General features: G+C 37.6%; 1 protein-coding gene across 1 annotated transcript in view; it reads right to left on the reverse strand.

Annotated features, from left to right (window-relative positions):
- LOC130085056 (MAM domain-containing glycosylphosphatidylinositol anchor protein 1) overlaps positions 1-21,332 on the reverse strand; it is a 245,484-nt gene that overhangs the window by 168,250 nt on the left and 55,902 nt on the right. The window contains exon 3 of the mRNA XM_056250613.1: positions 14,907-15,046. Coding sequence (XP_056106588.1) covers positions 14,907-15,046 — 140 coding nt within the window. The remainder of the gene's footprint in view (positions 1-14,906; positions 15,047-21,332) is intronic.

The following is a 21,332-nucleotide window of genomic DNA, read 5'->3' on the forward strand; positions in this document are numbered from 1 at the left end:
AGTATAATGTATATTTTTAATGCAATGCTAATCAGCATAGCTTTTATCACTGTACATAATACTATAAAATAGTATAATTTTTCTTTAATTTCTATTTGACTAGCATTTATTTTGTTTTTAATTTCTATATAAACTACATCGGCGATGACCTACAGCCAATGAGAGAGCAAGATACAGGACAGCGGGATGTTCGAGGAAGAGTTATAGACCAGAATATCAGTATTTTAATAGATATATTTACAATTATATCAAACAGAAATAGAGCACAAACACACAATCCTTGCTCCCCTCGTCTCCCCAACCATTTCCTCTTGCATAATCAGTTTTTTCCCCTCCTTTTTCGCTGCAAATCAGCGTACAGGCAATTTGGATCGCAAAAGATTCTTGCGGGCTATCATTTTTAAAGGAGCTGTATGTAAGATTGTGGCCAAAACTGGTACTGCAATCACTTTCAAATGACTGTAGAGCGGTGTATCCCCTCCCCCTCCCCCCTGACTCGAGGTTGCCAGATAGGCTGCAGGATCCAGCAGGAACGTAGGCTGCTACAAGGAGCTTTCAACTAGAGCAGAGCTGGCAACCCGGATGCCGAAACACTACTGACTTCGTGATTGGTAGATAGGTGGAGGGTGGGGCTTCAGGCCAAAACACAAGATGACAACATCAACATCAGTTGAGGGCTGCAACTTCACTTTTTAAATGACAATATCGTGGCCGTACTACTGTTGTCAGTGATATAAGTATTTGAAATGAACATTATTTCTTAATGTCTAGAGACACATGAGGGCCATTTTATGATTAATTGAAATACATTTCTTACATACAGCTCCTTTAATAACAATTTCGGTCTCGTGCGAGAACTCCGGTCTCACGCTCCCGTGATCTCGCGTTATTTCCTCATCACTTCTCGCGTGTGTTTGGTTGTGAAACGTAGTTTGCGGACCAGACAGAAGTTGGTGGAGATTCTTTCTCCTGTAAAGTCTGTCGCCGATCCATCGGGCAGTGTGCACACACCAGCAACTGACCGTTACCCCAGATAGTCACGCAGTGTGAAAAGAACAGTGAGCCGAGTCCCGACTACTTTGAAAACCGTGCAGTGTGAACTCGGCATTAGTTGCTTCGGCCCTGATTCGTAGTGCTTCATCTGTGCGTCCATGGTTTCTCCTCTCCGTCTCTCTGTTGTCGTATGACCTTGTGTGTCTTGATCAGTGTGTGTGGAGTGATTTTTTTAACATCTGATCTTTCTGTTTTCAGAACTGTATCGATTCTTCTCCACTGCACTCTCAAGGACAGAAACCAAACCCATACGACCCCTCTTTCTACTCCCCTCATCTCAAACTTCTCCACCATTCTCTCTCTTTTTTGTTTTTCTTTGTTCCCTCTCTCTCTCTCTCTCTCTCCCAAGGTTGCAGTGAGCAGCAGTATGAATAAGTAATGTGCAGAGTGGGATCTCTTTCAGAAAGGCCATTTAGGCTGCTATTGTGTTACTAAAGGCTGTGCATTTAGCCGCTGATGTCCATGTGACAGAAATGCTATAGGATGTGAACTGCGAGTTGTGTGAAGCAGCTGTATCTCAAACACCATGCACTAGACCTTCCCGATGACCTTAAACACAATCACTGCTGCTCGCTTTCACTGCACATCGGACTTACTAACTTTCTCTTCTGTTGCAAGCGTACTAAGCCATCTGTGTCTTGAACATTAAGGTTAACACAGGTAAATTAGGCCTGATTTAGACATTGGGATGTACACTACCGTTCAAAAGTTTGGGGTCAGTGAGAATTTTATTTTTATTTTTTGGAGGAAAGAAATCAATACTTTTATTTATCAAGGACAGTAAAGACATTTATAATGTTACAAAAGATTCTATTTCAAACAAATGCTGTTCTTTTGAACTTCCTATTCATCCAAGAATCCAAAAAAATGTACAACTGACAGACCAACAACTGTTTCAACATTGATAATAATAATAAATGTTTCTTGAGCATCAAATCCTCATATTATACTGATTTGTGAAGGATCATTTGACACTGAAGACACTGACACTGGTGATGCTGAAAATTCAGCTTTGATCACAGGAATAAATTACACTTTACTATATATTCACACAGAAAACAGCTGATATACACTGGAATAATATTTAATACTATAACTGATTTTTGTTGTATTTTTAATCAAATAAGCGCAGCCATGGTTAGCAGAAGAGAATTCTTTTAAAAGTATTTAAAATCGTACCGACCCCAAACTTTTGAACGGTAGTGTATATGAGAGGAAAATCACAAAGGAGATCTGTCTTATATCTCCACTGTTTCTTCTAGACAGCAATGTGGTTAAATTGAGAGCAAATAAAGACTTTTGAACTCTTTTACCTCTCAGATTGTTATATCAACTATTATTTTTCTGTTTTTCATTATTCGTTTTTATTTCTACCTATATGCTGCTATCATTAAGACAGAAAGCTAACCTGTTGCATTAGGCTTATCCCATATTTTTCCAAAAAATGAGAAACGTCCATCACACACAATATAATAAATGTTTCATTACAGATTCATATACTCAAATGGGTATATGGTCCACTTGGTCACATCATGCATTATCATTTCTGTAAAGAAATATTCAAAAGTTGTTGTTTTTTTATGTTTTTGAAAGAAGCCTCTAATAACTCACCGATGCTGCATTTACAGTATTTGGTTAAAAACAAGTATTATTTCTATTTAAAACAACTTTTTTCTATTTTAATACATTTTAAAAGTTAATTTATTCATGTGACGCAAAGCTGAATGTTCAGCATCATTACTCCAGTCTTCAGTGTCACACACTCTAAAAAATGCTGGGTTGTTTCAACCCAAATTTGAGTCAAATATGGACAAACCCAAATGTTGGGTTAAAAATGTAATTATAAAATGTACAGTTGAAAGTGAAAGTTGAAGTTGGGTTAAAATTTTAAATTACATTTTTAACCCAACATTTGGGTTTGTCCATATTTGACCCAAATTTGGGTTAAAACAACCCAGCATTGTTTAGAGTGCATGATCCCACATGAAATCATTCTAATATGCTGATTTGCTGCTCAAGAAACATTTATTATTATTATTATTATCAATGTTGAAAATAGTTGTAGAACTTAAGAAATAGACAGTTCAAAAGAACAACATTTATGCGAAATAGAAATACTTTGTAACATTTTAATGTCTTTACCGGCACTTTTGATCAATTTTAATGCGTCCTTGTATAACATAAATGTCGCAGACGCCAAACGGCTAGTGGGTACAGTATATAGTCAAGTGAAAAGAGAAAGTGCATACACAATACAATCTAACAAAATGCATGAAATAGCTAAGTATAAATACACCCAAAAGTGCAGCTAACTAAAGAAGAGCCCACATACTATATAAGCCTACAGTTCATTGTCCACCTTTACAATATAGATTCAAGAAATAAAGAACATTTTTTCAGCCCACAAGTGGATTAAAAACAACAAATGGGTTGATAGAGCAATGGATATGCGACTGGACCCTGACAGGGAAGCACACTATCATTTTGAAGACGGCTGACCTTTACTGACTCTCTGTTAATCACACAGAGGAAAAAAAACATGATGTGGTAGAAAAAGTCAGGGAGGGAGGGGGTAAAGCAGTATCATGTTTTTAGACACGCTGCAGAATCCCAATGCTGAGAGGAACTCAACACTCCCTTTGGGATGCAGCACACACACCAGAACCCAGTGTCCCCACCACCACAGTCACCATCTACACTGAACACACCGCAGTGAAGGTGCTTGAGTCAGAGGGCCTGATTTGGGTATAGGCTCATGTCCATTGTTTGGAATGAGGAAAACTGTCCCTCCAATCATACAATTGAAAAACAACAATCACAGTATAATGTACAGTAACAACCACTGGCTCAGCACATCTATACTTGAACTCATTACTCCAGAAGCTTGTGTTCTGCAAGTGAACGGCGACTTGTGGTGACATCCCAAAGAGACACAAAATCACTTTCAGTGACCTTTACCTGGACTGTTCCCTGCATAACTCACCCCGAGCAGCTGAGTCTTCAGCCATTTTCAAGAAACGGATAAAGCTGCATCTTTTTCGCCAGCACTTGACCCATTAATACTAACACTTTCTATTCTATCCATGTTTTATACTAGCCTGGTAATACCAGACTCTGCTACTTCACTTTGCTTCGTAGACAGAGTCTGGAATGGCATAATAGAGAAGTGTTTTCTCTCTCGCTAGGGGGCGCTTGTCTGAAGTTTAAAATCGTTGGTTACCCGTAAGCCAATCAGATAAGTTTATGTATGACGTATGTTATGTGCCAACACAGCCACATCGAACCACAGACATCATGCATCGAACTCAAATCTATGATCGAACTTCCACTGTAAACCTGCTGTAAACACTTGATGATGCGAGCGAAATACCGGAGTGAACATGGCTGTAAACGACTTTTGCAGATTATGCGAAGTTAATCTATGCATCCACGGTACAATCAGGGCCTCTAAACTGATATTTGACAGTAGAGAGAAACAAAAAAATATTTGCAGCCAACTGTCAAAGTTAGGATTAGTTCTGTTAAACACAGCTCTTTGTTCATCTCGAGTCTGTCGGAAATGCTGCAACTTAATTGCAAGATTACAGCATGTCATGGCAATATTTAAGACCTGGAAAAGAAAGGAGACACTGGCCTGTCAAAAGGCTCCCCAGTTTCTTGCTGACGATCGGTAATAGTTGATAAATTAAACTTTTCCCAAAGGGAGTAGGGCCACAACATCACCTCCATTCAAAATATTTAATACACACTCTTCTTGTTCGGGCTTCAGTTTGCTAATGCCGGGAATATTCTCCACAACAGAGCGAATTGCATCCGCGTCTCCATATCCGCGGTCGTTTTCGATTTCCCTGACCTAATCTTAAACTCGGCACTTAGCGACTATGTCACGGCTCTCAGCCCGCCCTCTGTTCGTTGATTGGCCCGGCTGTTTTCAGGCCGGAGGAAAACGGATAGATATAGGCCGCTGTCTCAGACTGAGTACAGAAGCGAAATGAAATTGAGCGGAAGTACGAAGTCTGACGTAGTCAGGCTAGTTTTATACACTGCCCAGCCCAAAAAAAGTTGCTGTTTGGATTTAAATATGCAAATGCTTAAGAGTCTATGACTTGATCACTATTGCAGTGATTATGTTTCTAACATGTTAGTTGGCAACAGTTCTTCTTACCCTAATTGATGGAGTGTGTAGCTTTTCATTTCTTAAACAACCATGTGACACATCATGGCCATATTCCAGGATGACAATGTCAAGATTCATCAGGCTCAAACTGTGAAAGAATGGTTGTGAGGAGCATTGTGAGTGCGCATCGCAATAATTCAGTCAACTCGCTCCGTGTCCAATAAAAAACAATTCACATGCACCGTTTTCTTCATGTAAATTCTTCCTTTAATCCAAAGTCGTTAGTAAAACAAACAAAGAAAAGAAAAGAAACAAATTATAATCTTAAATCCTAAATATCACGGATGCGGTAAAGAAAACTGTGCGACTCCACTCTATTTCCTATAAAAGACGCACAACCGCCTCACTTACAGTCGCAATTCTTAAAGGGCCAGTGTACAATTTTTACACAACATATTTCAAGGTAAATATAGAGAATATTTATCTAATTAGTACACACAAATAAAGAAAGTTACAATCAAAACACAAATATTCAAATACTGAAATGCAACACATAATATGCAAAAATTGTCACTGAACAAAAGCAAAATTAGGCTCCTACATTACCGACCTCTAATTGTTCTCAAACTCTTTGAAACAATTACTTAAATTTAAACAGAAGGAGCCGTGTTACTTTAATATCTTTAGTGAATTCTTAAAGTCCAAAGTAAGGCAAATTTGGGCTCTTATAGATGTATTGCCTTCACTATTTACATTCTGCCTCCTGCAACAGACAAAGTTTTGTTATGGGTCTTTCCAAAATGTTAGTTTTGGTCTTAATGCAGACTTGTCGGACGAGACCCTTCTTATCAGGAATGGTTTCAATGACCCTTGCTAATACCCATGAATTCCTCGGGGCGGAGTCATCAACTACCAGAACAATATCTCCAACAGAGAAGTTTCTTGTCGTGTTATTCCACTTTTGTCTCTGTTGCAACTGCGGCAAGTATTCTCGACACCAACGCTTCCAGAACAGATCAGAAACGTACTGAACCTGTTTCCATCTGCGTCGAGAATACAGGTCATCTTTGTCGAACAGTCCTGGAGGCAACGATGGCTTTGACTTGAGTAACAACAAGTGGTTTGGAGTCAAAGCTTCCAAATCATTTACATCACTTGATGCTGCTGTGATTGGACGACTGTTGATTATAGCCTCTGCTTCACAGAAAACTGTTTGAAGGCATTCCTCATCAAGAACTTGTTCTCTGATTGTAGCATTAAGGATCTTTCTTATTGAGCGTATCAATCTCTCCCATGCCCCGCCATGGTGAGATCCAGTGGGAGGATTGAAAACCCACTTAATTCCTTGCTGACTGAGATGGTCTTGAATCTTTTGTCTGTTCCATTTTTCAATGGATTGCCTTAACTCACGCTCAGCACCTACAAAATTGGTCCCATTGTCTGACCTGAGAACTTTCACTTGTCCTCTTCTGGCTACAAACCGGCGTATAGCATTTAGACAGGAATCAGTGTCTAGTGAAGAAGCAACTTCGATGTGCACTGCACGAATTGCTAAGCAAGTGAATATAACGCCATATTTCTTGACAAGGGTTCTTCCACGTTTAACCATGAATGGTCCAAAGTAATCTACACCTACTCTGGTAAAAGGTGGATCATCTGGCAACACCCTGTCTGATGGTAAGTCTGCCATTATTTGTTTTCCTGTTGAGGAATGTAAACGACGACAAATAACACATCTTGCCAGCATTTTTCTGATTGCAGATTTTGCACCAGGTATCCAGTATTTTTGTTGCAGTGTTGAAATCATGTGATTTCTACCACCGTGTCCTGTTTTCCCATGAACATTCTGGAGGATTAAGTTGGTGACATGAAGATCCTTTGGTATAAGCATAGGTCGCTTACTTTCTTCTGGCATAGCAGCATTGCTAAGTCTTCCACCGACATGTAAAACTCCATTGTGCAACTGGGGGTTTAGTCTGTAGATCGAACTGCCTCTCTTTGTCGCATGTCCACTTTGCAGTGCTGAAATCTCCTCAGTGAACTTCTCTCTTTGACAGTATTTCACTACTTCAAGCTCAGCCTCTTTCAAATCATCAACAGAAATGTTGCTTCCTTTCCATTTAGCTTTAAAATCTAGCATCTTTTTGTCCACAATCTGCTTGATTTTACTTGAGTTGGTTAAAGTCTCTGCAGCAGTAAGAGTCTTTCTCTTTTGCACAAGTTCCAACAGCATGGTTTTCAATTTTAGCATCCACGCTACAATCCGCTGAAGCTTTATCCAAGAGGAGAAATGATTCATCAGTTGTCTAACTGAACTGTTATTGTGTTGGGCTTGTATTGAATTGACCAACACTGACTTCTTGATCTCTGGATCATCTGCAGATATCATCATTTGGTCCATGTTCTTTGGCCACTCATCTGTGAATTCGTAAAGAAATTCTGGGCCTGAGATCCAATTTTCATTTAGCAAGAAAGTGTTAACCTTCTGGCCTCTCGAGGCGCAATCTGCAGGATTTGATGCAGTATCGACATGGTTCCATTGTTCAATCTTTGAAATTTTTAGAATATTTGTGACTCTGTTTGCCACGAATGTTCTGAATCTTGTGCTCTCGTTTCTGAGATATTTAAGCACAACTGTGCTATCTGTCCAGTAGACTGAAGGTTTAAGCTTAATTTGTAGTTCTCTTTGTAACATCAGATCCATTTTTGTTGCAACTGTCGCAGCTGTCAGTTCCATTCGTGGAATTGTAGGTCTTTTTAGAGGGGCAACCCTAGCCTTCCCCATCATCAATGCACAGTGCACATGATCCTGTTGGTTACGTAGAAGAAGATAACTTGCTGTACCATACGCATCCTCACTCGCATCTGCGAAGTGATGAAGCTGTGCCTCAACAGCTTCTCCAAACCCTGCTGGTCGAATGCATCTATTCACCTTGAACTCTTCAAGTTGATGAATCCCATCGAGCCAGTCTGTCCAACTTTGCTTTACTTGCTCTGGAAGATCATCATCCCATCCTATTTTCAGTCTGCATAATTCCTGCAGGATCATCTTTGCTGGTAGAACTACAGGTGCAAGAAACCCCAATGGGTCATAGATAGAGCTGACAATCGAGAGCAATCCTCTTCGAGTGAGTGGACGATCTTTAATGACTATTTTGAATTGAAATGTGTCTGACTCAACATTCCAATGGATGCCCAATGCTCTTTCCACTGGCAGTGTTTCTTGATCAAGATCCAAGTTTTTCACTCCATCAGCCCGTTCATTCTCAGGGATAGCTGTTAAAACAGCACGACTGTTGCTTGTCCACTTAACCAGACGGAAACCTCCTTTGGAACATATTGCTCGTAGACCATGATACAGCTCTATGGCTTGTGTCTCAGTGGCTGTGGACTTTAAACAGTCATCTACGTAAAAATTTCGTAGAACAGCATCAACAGCATCAGCTTTGAATAATGTGCTATGATCTTCAGCACACTTCCTCAAAGCAAAGCAGGCGCAGCTGGGCGAAGAAGTAGCACCAAACAAGTGGACAACCATTTTGTGTTCCACCAAGTCTCCATTATAATCTCCGTGAGGCCACCACAAGAACCTTAAAAGATTTGAATCCTCTTCATGGACGCGAACCTGGTGGAACATAGCTTCCACATCTGCCATAATAGCGATACTTTCCTGTCTGAATCTTTTAATAACACCAACAAGATTACTTGTGAGGTTAGGGCCTTGTAAAAGTTGTTGGTTCAACGACATCCCTTGAAAAGATGCCCCACAATCGAAAACAACTCTCAGTTTTTGTTTGACGGGATGGTACACCCCATGATGAGGTATGTACCATGTGTTGTCATCTGTTTGCTTGTGATGGTCTTCTGTCAGCTTAACAGCATATTCATTTCTGATGAGACTGTTCATGAAAGACGTATACTCTGTGTGGAACTCAGGATTTCTGATGAATTTTCTTTTCAAATTCAGAGCCCGTTGTTCAGCAATCACTCGATTATTTGGCATCCGAGTAGTCTTGTTCTTCAAAGGCAGGCACAAGCTGTAATGACCATCTACAAGTTTAGCTGACTCAGACATCATTTTCATAAATCGGTGGTCTTCCTTGGACATTTCCAGCTGGTCATCCCTTCCTGCTTCAGGAAAATCCTGCTTGAATTGCTGTTGCCACAAGTCTTCTAATCTGGCTACTGATATGCGATTTACAGATACTTGAACATTCCTTCCTTTTCTTGTGACGTCATTACTATTCCTGAGGGGTCCATTAACTGTCCAGCCCAACTTGGTTCTTACCGCAAAAGGTCCATTGTCTTTACTACTAATAACCTGCCAAGGCTCCATGACTTCAGGCACATTAGATCCTATTAGCAATCCGATTTCTGCTTCGATGCTGGGTAGACAAACCTCTTTAAGATATGGCCATCTCTCCAAATCCTTTTGCTGTGGAATGTTCCCCTTGTGAACTGGAATTGTTCTCTGTGTGAAAACATCTGGAAGTTGAATGAATGTATCACCATCTAGCCTACTAATCTCCAACCCAGACACTATGTGAGTTCTGACTTGTTTTTCATCCCCCATTGTTCTCAGAAGTATATCAGTCTTTCTTCCATTCACATTCAGTTCAGACATCAAAGCTTCAGTACAGAAAGTATCTGAACTACCTGGGTCGAGAAAGGCGTACGTTTTGACCAGATGCGTACCTTTTGTTGTCTTGACCTGTACAGGAACAATTGACAAAGTACAGTCATTCTCACAAAAATCTATGACTTCACTGTTGTTCTTTTCTGCACAAATTAATGCACTTGTAACAGACTGTCTATCACAGTTATCCATTATATCTTCCTGAGGACGTGCAATTTCCTTTGGTTTCATATGCAGTATGGTTGGATGAGGCAAAGAACATTCACTGCAGCTAAGTCTTTCTTTGCACTGTTTACTCATGTGACCATGCTTTAAACAGCCAAAACACATGCCCTTGCTTCGCAAAAAGTCAATTTTCTCCTGATGTGTCTTGCTTCTCAAACTTCTACAAGATTCCAGGTTGTGTTGCAGTCCTTTACAAAGAAGACATGATTTTTTCTGGCTGCTTGGATGTTTATTTTGTGATCTTTGAAATGAAAGTCTCTCGTCATCTTCAACCTTTCTGTCAATTGGTACGGCACTAGTCGTGAAGACCCTTTTTGTTACAGCCTTTTTGTAAGCACTTGCTTCTGCATGTAACTTATCTTGTCCTTTTGTTGTTGAACTGTCCTTTATGTCTCCAAACACTGGATGAAGAGAAATCTTTGCTTGCTTGCTAATGAAATCAACTAAATCTTTGAACTTCACTCTAGCATTTTGCTTCTCTTGTTTTTCACATGCCACAGATCGCCATTTTTCTCTTAACTTGTATGGAAGTTTCACCACAATGGCTCTCAGATTTGCTGCGTTATCCATCTCTTCCATGTAAGTTATATCTGACATTGCATTGCAGCATCCTGACAGAAACAATGAAAAGGAATGAAGTGCTTCTCCGTCTTCATGTTTGATAGAGGGCCAATGTAGAGCTTTGTTCATATATGCTACTGCAATCTGATACTCATTTCCAAAATGCTCTCTCAGAAGCTGCTTTGCCTTAAGATAGCCTTCAGCTGGATTCATATGTAGACAACTACGAATCAATTCCTTCGGCTTTCCAATTGTGTACTGTTCCATGAAGTACAAACGATCCTTATCATATTCAGTACGATCCTCAACACCATGTTCGAAGGCCCGAATGAACAGCTTATAATCAAGAGGATCTCCTTTGAAAATGGGTATGTCAATTGAAGGAAGCATGGACATTTTTTGATGCTTCACTAAGCACTCAGTGATATTGGCTTGCCGCTCCATGGCATTACATAATGTATCAACTACGTCTCCCTCTCTACTTGAAGAAAGCTCTCTTGGGATGGTGTTATTAGTTGACTGTGGCCATAGAGGTTGAAACACATTATCTAGCAGACTTTCTTGTTTCAGTTCATCTTCATGATCTGTTATTCTACCTGACTCCAGATCTGTTTCGTTGTGACATACAGATGAAGATCGACTGCTTTCATATTGCTTAATAACTTTCATTTTTGCATCTGATGCTGCGAGGGCCACTTCTAACTCAAATTCCTCCTTTTTAGCCTTTAGTTCAGCTTCTTGTCGTTCAATAGCTTGTTTTTTCTTCAATGCAGCATGTTTAACAAGTAGTGCAGCTCTTTCTACTTTAGCAGATATACGTGCAGAAGAAGTTGTAGAAGTTGTAGATCTAACATCTGATCCATGTTTCTTATGCTTCTTCCTTGAAGTCACTGACACAGAGGAAATGCTATCCTCAGGATTAACTTCTAGATCACACTGTTTTGATTGTTCAGCATTTTCTGCAACCTGTTTCATCCACTTGTTGACTGCATTAATAAATCTTTCACATGAGGAGGCTCTTGGTTCAAACCATGTATGCTGGTCCTTTGCATAATCTTCATCAGACATAAATTCCTCAATAGCATGATTCAACTGACAGAAATCTTTATGCAAATCTTTGTATTCAGTTTCTAATTTAGTTCGAACAGTGTCAAAATGTGCAGCATCATCCATTAATTGTTCAATTTCCTTAGACTTACTTGTGAGCTGAGCTAGTTTAGTTTTCCTTGATTGCACAAGTCTTTGCAACTTTTCTTCCTTTGCTTTCTCAGTCATTTTTACTGATCTTTTAGTACGAGTACAATCCTCAGTTTTCTTCATAATATCATCATTTAAGCTCCAACATCAAATGAAGTCATTGTACTTATATTATTTATTGAACTGTTCAGTCACGTTTCAATTTTTACCTCAGAAATCTTCCTGGATTAAATAGCGCCGTTAGATCGCATGTAAATAATCGCGCACCTCTGAGGTAATCCTTGCACTTCCTTTTCCAACGAAACTCCACCTGGCATACACTTCAAGATCCATTGTTCCTTAAAAACATCCATATATCTTCGTGTCAAACACGTCCTTATCCATCAGGAGTTAGTTTTCTTTACTAATGTGAGTGCGCATCGCAATAATTCAGTCAACTCGCTCCGTGTCCAATAAAAAACAATTCACATGCACCGTTTTCTTCATGTAAATTCTTCCTTTAATCCAAAGTCGTTAGTAAAACAAACAAAGAAAAGAAAAGAAACAAATTATAATCTTAAATCCTAAATATCACGGATGCGGTAAAGAAAACTGTGCGACTCCACTCTATTTCCTATAAAAGACGCACAACCGCCTCACTTACAGTCGCAATTCTTAAAGGGCCAGTGTACAATTTTTACACAACATATTTCAAGGTAAATATAGAGAATATTTATCTAATTAGTACACACAAATAAAGAAAGTTACAATCAAAACACAAATATTCAAATACTGAAATGCAACACATAATATGCAAAAATTGTCACTGAACAAAAGCAAAATTAGGCTCCTACAAGCATGAAGAATCAGTTTCACACATGAACTGATGCTCCTCTGAGTTTAGACCTTACATTCATTGCAAGTCTTTGGGATGTGCTGGAGAAGACTTTACACAGTGATGGACTCTTGCATTGTCAATATAAAGATCTTGACCAAAATGCACCTCTTGATGGAAATAAATGTTGTGATGTTATTTCCATCAAGAGGTGCATCAATTTTTGGTGAATTAAAAAAGCTACACACTCCATCAATTAGGCTTAAAAGAACTGTTTTCCAAACCTATAACATGCTAGAAACATAATAATCCCATCATAGACTCTTAAGGATTTTAAGCATGTGCCTATTTAAATTCAAATAGCAAAAAAAAAAAAAAAAAAAAAAAAAAAAATTTTGGGGGCAGTGCATATATATATATATATTTAAAATATTGCTATGTATAATGTGCTAGACTAACTGGGACTTGTTATAGCAATTACATATTGTTGCTTTTTTGTTGGTTCACTTTGGCAAAAGCATCTGATAAATTATTAAATGTAAATGTAATGTAAATTTACACTACTGTTAAAAAATGTACGCTCAGTATGATTTTTTCGAAAGACATTAATACTTTTGTTCAGCAATGATATATTAAATTTATCAAAAGTAATAGTAGAGACATTTACAATGCTACAAAACATAACTATTTTAAAAAAATCAGCTTTTTTTAACATTCTATTCATCGAAGAATCATGGAAAAAAATTACAGTTTCCACAAAAATATTAAACATCACCAAGGCTGCATTTATTTGATCAGAAATATAGTAAAAACTGTAATCTTGTGAAATATTATTACATTATAAAATAACTGCTTCCAATTTGAATATATTTTTAAATGTAATTTATTACAAAACAACATTTATTTGAAATCTTTTGTAACATTATAAAAGTCTTTACTGTCCTTTCTGAATAAAAATACAAAATTTATTTAAAAAAAATTATTCTTATTGACCTCACTTTTGAATGGTAGAGTACCTTTAAACTCTAACATAAATATAACTAAAAACAAATGTGATGCTACTTATTTTTAGTGTTCAAGATTGGCTAAACATACTCCTTTTAGACCGGTATACTCATTTTTATACAGTATGTTTTAAATGGTTCATAGGTGTAAATTTAAGGAAAGCGTCTGGTCCAATATTGAAATGAGACCATACGTGTTACACAAACATACCAAACTGACAATCTATCACTTGTCTTCCTACAAACATACAGTATATATTCAGATTGCAAACACACTTTGACCTGAATATAAACTACACAGAACGAAGAGCAAAATATATACCAATATACATTTCATGCATAGAGACAAACAAAATGCAGGCACAAATATCTAGATACAGAAACACAAACACACATTGTCTAGTGACCCGTGAAGGCCGGCACCACAGGCAATAACATCCGACAGTATATGCAGTAATATCCTCATTAGTTTATATTCAGACACTGTGACTATATTCACACTCTATATTACGCTCCTATATTCAGCCTGTTGTCATCACAATCTCCTGACATTTCTAATGGAAATCGTGGATCACGTTATGGAATAGCAACTTCTTTTTTTCCGTGCACTCGTTCTCAGGACTTCGGAAGAGAAAACTGATGGAATTCAGATCAGATCGGGTTTTCTCCTGATGCAACCAGGACCACTAATATATGTAGACAGGTCGTTGGAAGGATGTGTGTGTGTGTGTGTGTATGAGGGTCTTTAATAAGTGATCTGATGGCAGAGGACAGAGTGCCTGTGGGAGCCACGCTCTTCACACCTCCTACTGTTATCAGCTCACCCTTACCTTATATAACACACACTCACACGCCAATAAAAGATACACACAAAAGTCCACTGGCAGATCCGCTCTCTTTCAGTGTGTGCAGTCATGTTTTATCAGGTGATTGACATGCATACGCACACAAAGTGTAGTGTTTATATATAGAGCTACAGAAAATGTATTCATTTCAATTATATATAATTATAAAGAATACAATTTAAATCACACTCTGTGTGTTGACAAATGTGATAAATGTTCCTCACATTAATCTACCAAAAATATGACGAACAAAATTATGCTGTGTCTTTAAAGGGATAGTTCCCCCAAAAATCAAAATACGCCCATGATTTACTCACTCTCAAGTCATCGGTAACAATATATTTGTCCAGTAAATCCACTTGCCATGGGAAGTTGCGGCAAAAAGGTCAATTTGGACCCATACGCATGTGTTTCTGTCTGTGTACCTGTGAGTGCAGTGTGTGTTTGTGTTCACCTGAGGCCGTGGGTGTCCTTTGACCAGGCACTGCAGAACTAACGTGTCCCCCTCTCGGATGGTGTAGATCCGTTCACTGATGTTGTCCTCTTTCACCACACACGCCTGCCCAGAATGCACAATCTGAGCGTTCGCAGGAGCTGAAGGACGGAGAGAAAGTCAGATTATCCTATTACATTTTCACTTCATTCTACAACTTGTTGATATGCTGTGTTGGAGACCAACTAACTAAAAATATTGATGCTACTCACTTAAACTATTTTTTAAGTGAGTAGCAAGATACATTTCTCCTCTCTCATACAGGGACCCCAACAAATATATTTGGACACTTGAGCCACAATTGAAATTTGCTAAACTAAATAAAGCCAAATGGCATTTATTTTAAAGAAATACAGCACATGCGCAATTTGCAAGCAGAAATATTCACTAATATTCATTAAATGATGTTTAAATACATTTAAATGATTCATGTACAAATAGATAGAAGAGGTGTAAAGATACCCTCATGTCCCGATTCGATATATATCCCGATACTGAACTCACGATACGATATTATTGTGATGATTAAAATGCTAAATTTGATATTACATTGTGGGTGTAAATGAATAGGATTGGACTTGGTGCTAATAACCCAATGCACAGGACAATGATGACACCAGAATAAAAATATTCATAATTCTGAAGGTGAAAATACAGAATTATTTTAGAAGAACATGCTTGCACTCTGTCATTGACTAGATACATTTAAAATAATAGGCCACTTTTTCCTGGTAACATAAGACATTTGGCATTATCAGGACCCACAAATATTCCCCCATTGCATTATTATACATTATACTACAAAAATTATTTTAAAAAATCAAGTTTACAGAGTTTTAGTGTCAGTACTACATTAAACTATAATGTTATACATTATATACAGTAGTTTAATGTAGTACTGACATTAAAACTCTGTAAACTTGAATTTTTTCTCACACAGAAATTTTCATTTTGGGTGAATTATATACATATTGTCACTATCCATCCACGATACATATTGATGGATTTTTTTTATTGCGATATATTGTGACACGATGTATTGTTACACCCCTAATAGATAGACCAAAAATAAATCAGCTTTATTATTACTATTATTATTATTATATACTTTTTCACACAATATAAATAATACTGACCTTAAAATATATATATTATTGTTAAAAAAATTATTAACATTGTGTGAATACTTTTTTCACACCATATAAAAAAATATTGGGCTAATAATAATTTGGTCTGTAACTGACATTTGTAACAAAACTGCTCTGAAACACAGGTTGCCGATCCATTATTAGGGCAATCCAGAATCATATTTTTTTTTAAACATGCAATAGCTCCCACCCATATCACTGCAAGAACATCTCATATATTCTCAACTGTAATGGTTCTGAGTGTACATCCAAGATGAAAAAAAAAAATGACTTGCTATGAGATATGACCTTATATGTCTGTTTATAGAAAATTGTGTGGCCTAAGCGCACTGAATTGGACAAAACAATACGAGAAATTTCAGATGACATCCTTATGTTCCATGAGTCAGATATGCACTCAAGAACCACTTGCATCTTTCCTAACATAGTTAGCAAGCTGGATGCGGTGGGTTTCACTTCATTCGCTGAAAAGATTTCAAACTCCGGGCCCCTGGGAACACAAGCCAGCACTGCGGGCAGCCGAGCCCGGCGGACACTGCCCAGCGAGTGCTTTGATTGTGGAGAGGAACGCATGTACCGCGACAGCCTACACACTGTAAACTATGAGTCTGAGGTGCTTATTAGCATTTAAAAGGGAGTCTGGGACGGGAAGAGCTGCGAGGCAATACAGGACGTGTTTAGAAATGTGTGGAAATTGTCAGAGCTTTTATTTGTGAGTGTAATGGTGTGGTCAGGGCATCGCAGCCACATGACGCTCATTAGCGAGACAATGAGGCCTGTGCTCGTGCTAACGCCGCTAACAACCAGAAGACAACGGTTGTCATACAATGAAAAAACACTCTTAACTTAGCAATTCTATGCGTTAGATTTCTCAAAGATAACTCTCATGGTGCGTTTCCTCCGTCATACACAACATGGGAATATCAAGGAACAATATCAAGGAACTCTGCTACAATATATTTCATTGGCTAAATATTACTCTTGTGTAGAATAAAGCGTACTCGCAACTTATAGTGACGAAAAATAGACCTTAGTCAGGGTAGCGCCATATTTTATTTTTGACAGGAATGAAAATGAGCCTGTGAGGGACAGAATTACAGTTCGTTCAATGGATTGTACTGGTAAAGCTGCCAATTGTTCAGCTGACGAAACGTCTTACCGGGAAAAAAACGTTCAGTAGGCAAAAAGTCCATAAAACACTTTAAAAAGTTGTGAGTTGCGAAATTATGCGATCTATGACCTTTATACAGTGCGTGTCATTGTAAAGTCATTGTAAAGACTATCCCTCACAGCCTTGTTTTCATCCTTTAAATTTAAAATGGCGTCTAACCTGACTAAGGTTATTTGACTAAGGAAATCATTCTTTTAAAGCAGCACTAAGTAGGAATTCCGTTTTTGTCAAACAGCGACCCCTAGAGTCACTGTGGAGTACTTGTACTGTCGTGAATAGCACTCACGCAGAGATGGCTCGCACTCACGGCCGGATCCCCTCCCCCTGTACACCGGTACCTGTTCAGTAGGATGGACACTGTAACGAGTGGAAATAAGGTATGGCCCCTTTAAGAGCTCCGCGCGCCCTGTTTAACTGTCGGCAGTCTGTATTGTATGTGCGCCTCGAACACCACATGTATACGGCGCCGGGTTATTTCTGTTTGATGCTCCTTTTATCAGAATTTTATCAGATCTGTTTTTTGCCGTAAAGCAATTCGTTCCCTCGCGAGACCTGATATCACACGATACTTCCTAACACTGAGGCCGCCGGCCCGCCGGCCCAAAGTTGCAAGGGTGGTTTTGCGGCTCACAGGCACCAGAGGGGTGCGAGACGACCACCATTCAACACAAAATCAGTAATATAAACATTACAATGACTCCAAAGCTGTTCGGTTACGGTAAAAAAAGTTACTTAGTTCACCTTTAAGTCGAATCTTTTCAAAGAAATATTCAAACCAATTCCCAAATTGGTCTGAATGATTCATTAGTGAATCGGTCTGGAATTGAACGATGAACCAGTGTTGAACACAGCATTGTTTTGGATGTTCGGTAAGTTCCGTCTCGAAATATACGCCATAAAAGCCGACCAATCAGGTTGTGAACATTTGCTATTCCTTTAGGTTCGGTGTTCGATCTTTGGTAATCGGAACGCTAATCGGACCAGGACTAGATGTTTGTTTGTTTTTTGATCCAAACCCAACGAACCAAGTGAACCAAACTACAAGTGTGAACACCCTTAAATAAAAGAAAAATGTAAATGTCGTCTACAGGCAACTAACTGAATATTTAAAATAAAAATGTAATTAAATAAAAGCTAAGACTAATACTGTAATAGTATACAAATAATAGTGTTTTAAAATACAAAATTCGGGTAGCGAGATGCTGCCTTACAATTTTGCGATAATTATGCGGTAAATGTAATGGAAATTCATCAGTCAAATAAATGTATCATCTTAAACCAAAATGGCACGTAACCTTCACGCTATTTCAAAATAACCCTCACAATACAGATAGGCTTTTTTGAGCGGCAAGATAATAGCGATGTGAATATCAATGTGCCTGTATGGTTGTGTGTAAGACAAAATAATAGCATGATCAATAGAGAGGTCTTCTCAAAGACAGAGCCAATGAATTTCCCCATGATGTGATTATTATTGATCCGTTAAGTGTGAGGAGTGTTTGTGTGCGTGAGGTCTGTGAGTTAACAGCTGCAGGTACACCACATAATGTGAGGATGACTGAACCTCACAAACCACTTGCCCTCTCAGCAGGTGTGTGTGTGTGTGTGTGTGTCTAAGACCCAGATTGTTGGACACTCTCCTCCACAGCGGGAGAGAACGCCCAGCGTCAGGGATGAGCTCTTTAACTCTGCAGCCGGGTCAACATCTATCACTGTCACACTGACCCAGTGCATCATGGGATGAAGACAATCCACATCTTCACATCAGTATTCGGCGGCAGTCGCTCGGCAACAGGAATCGCTCTGGGTCAGCTATTGAGGAAATAAATATCACAGAGAACCGAAGCAGCCTCAGTCTAGTCTAGACGAGTTCTTTCTTAGATTCTAGTGCTGATCAACAACACTATCTACAGCTTTTATGTTTGTATCAATATCACATCTATCTAGCCTTGTTTGTAAGTTAAAAGTTTGAAAAGTTTATATGTTTATAGGCATTACAGACAAAGAGAACGATTGAACGATAGATGGATAGAACTATAGACAGAATGATAAAAATGATAGATAGATGGCTAGATAGAATGCTGGATAGAGCGATCGATAGATAGATAGATAGATAGATAGATAGATAGATAGATAGATAGATAGATAGATAGATAGATAGATAGATAGATAGATAGATAGATAGATAGATAGATAGATAGAGCGATGGATAGATAGATAGATAGATAGATAGATAGATAGATAGATAGATAGATAGATAGATAGATAGATAGATAGATAGATAGATAGATAGAGCGATAGAGCGATAGATAGATAGATAGATAGATAGATAGATAGATAGATAGATAGATAGATAGATAGATAGATAGATAGATAGATAGATAGATAGATAGATAGATAGATAGATAGATAGATAGATAGATAGATAGATAGATGGCTAGATAGAATGCTGGATAGAGCGATAGATAGATAGATAGATAGATAGATAGATAGATAGATAGATAGATAGATAGATAGATAGATAGATAGATAGATAGATAGATAGATAGATAGATAGATAGATAGATAGATAGATAGATAGATAGATAGATAGATAGATAGAGGGATCAATAGATAGATAGAATGCTGGATAGAGCGATATAGTGATAGATAGATAGATAGATAGATAGATAGATAGATAGATAGATAGATAGATAGATAGATAGATAGATAGATAGATAGATAGAGCGATAGATAGATAGATAGATAGATAGATAGATAGATAGATAGATAGATAGAGCGATAGAGCGATGGATAGATAGATAGATAGATAGATAGATAGATAGATAGATAGATAGATAGATAGATAGATAGATAGATAGATAGATAGATAGATAGATAGATAGATAGATAGATAGATAGAGCGATGGATAGATAGATAGATAGATAGATAGATAGATAGATAGATAGATAGATAGATAGATAGATAGATAGATAGATAGATAGATAGATAGATAGATAGATAGATAGATAGAGCGATAGATAGATAGATAGATAGATAGATAGATAGATAGATAGATAGATAGATAGAGCGATAGAGCGATGGATAGATAGATAGATAGATAGATAGATAGATAGATAGATAGATAGATAGATAGATAGATAGATAGATAGATAGATAGATAGATAGATAGATAGAGCGATAGAGCGATGGATAGATAGATAGATAGATAGATAGATAGATAGATAGATAGATAGATAGATAGATAGATAGATAGATAGATAGATGGCTAGATAGAATGCTGGATAGAGCGATCGATAGATAGATAGATAGATAGATAGATAGATAGATAGATAGATAGATAGATAGATAGATAGATAGATAGATAGATAGATAGATAGATAGATAGATAGATAGATAGATAGATAGATAGAGCGATAGAGCGATGGATAGATAGATAGATAGATAGATAGATAGATAGATAGATAGATAGATAGATAGATAGATAGATAGATAGATAGATAGATAGATAGATAGATAGATAGATAGATAGATAGATAGATAGATAGATAGATAGATAGATAGATGGCTAGATAGAATGCTGGATAGAGCGATCGATAGATAGATAGATAGATAGATAGATAGATAGATAGATAGATAGATAGATAGATAGATAGATAGATAGATAGATAGATAGATAGATAGATAGATAGATAGAGGGATCAATAGATAGATAGAATGCTGGATAGAGCGATATAGTGATAGATAGATAGATAGATAGATAGATAGATAGATAGATAGATAGATAGATAGATAGATAGATAGATAGATAGATAGATAGATAGATAGATAGATAGATAGATAGATAGATAGATAGATAGATAGATAGAGCGATAGATAGATAGATAGATAGATAGAGCGATAGATAGATAGATAGATAGATAGATAGATAGATAGATAGATAGATAGATAGATAGATAGATAGATAGATAGATAGATAGATAGATAGATAGATAGATAGATAGATAGATAGATAGATAGATAGATAGATAGATAGATAGATAGAGGGATCAATAGATAGATAGAAT

This window comes from Rhinichthys klamathensis, unplaced genomic scaffold (assembly GCF_029890125.1).
Source record: "Rhinichthys klamathensis goyatoka isolate OS25496 unplaced genomic scaffold, OSU_Roscu_1.1 h1tg000072l_1, whole genome shotgun sequence".
NCBI classification, from domain to species: domain Eukaryota; kingdom Metazoa; phylum Chordata; class Actinopteri; order Cypriniformes; family Leuciscidae; genus Rhinichthys; species Rhinichthys klamathensis.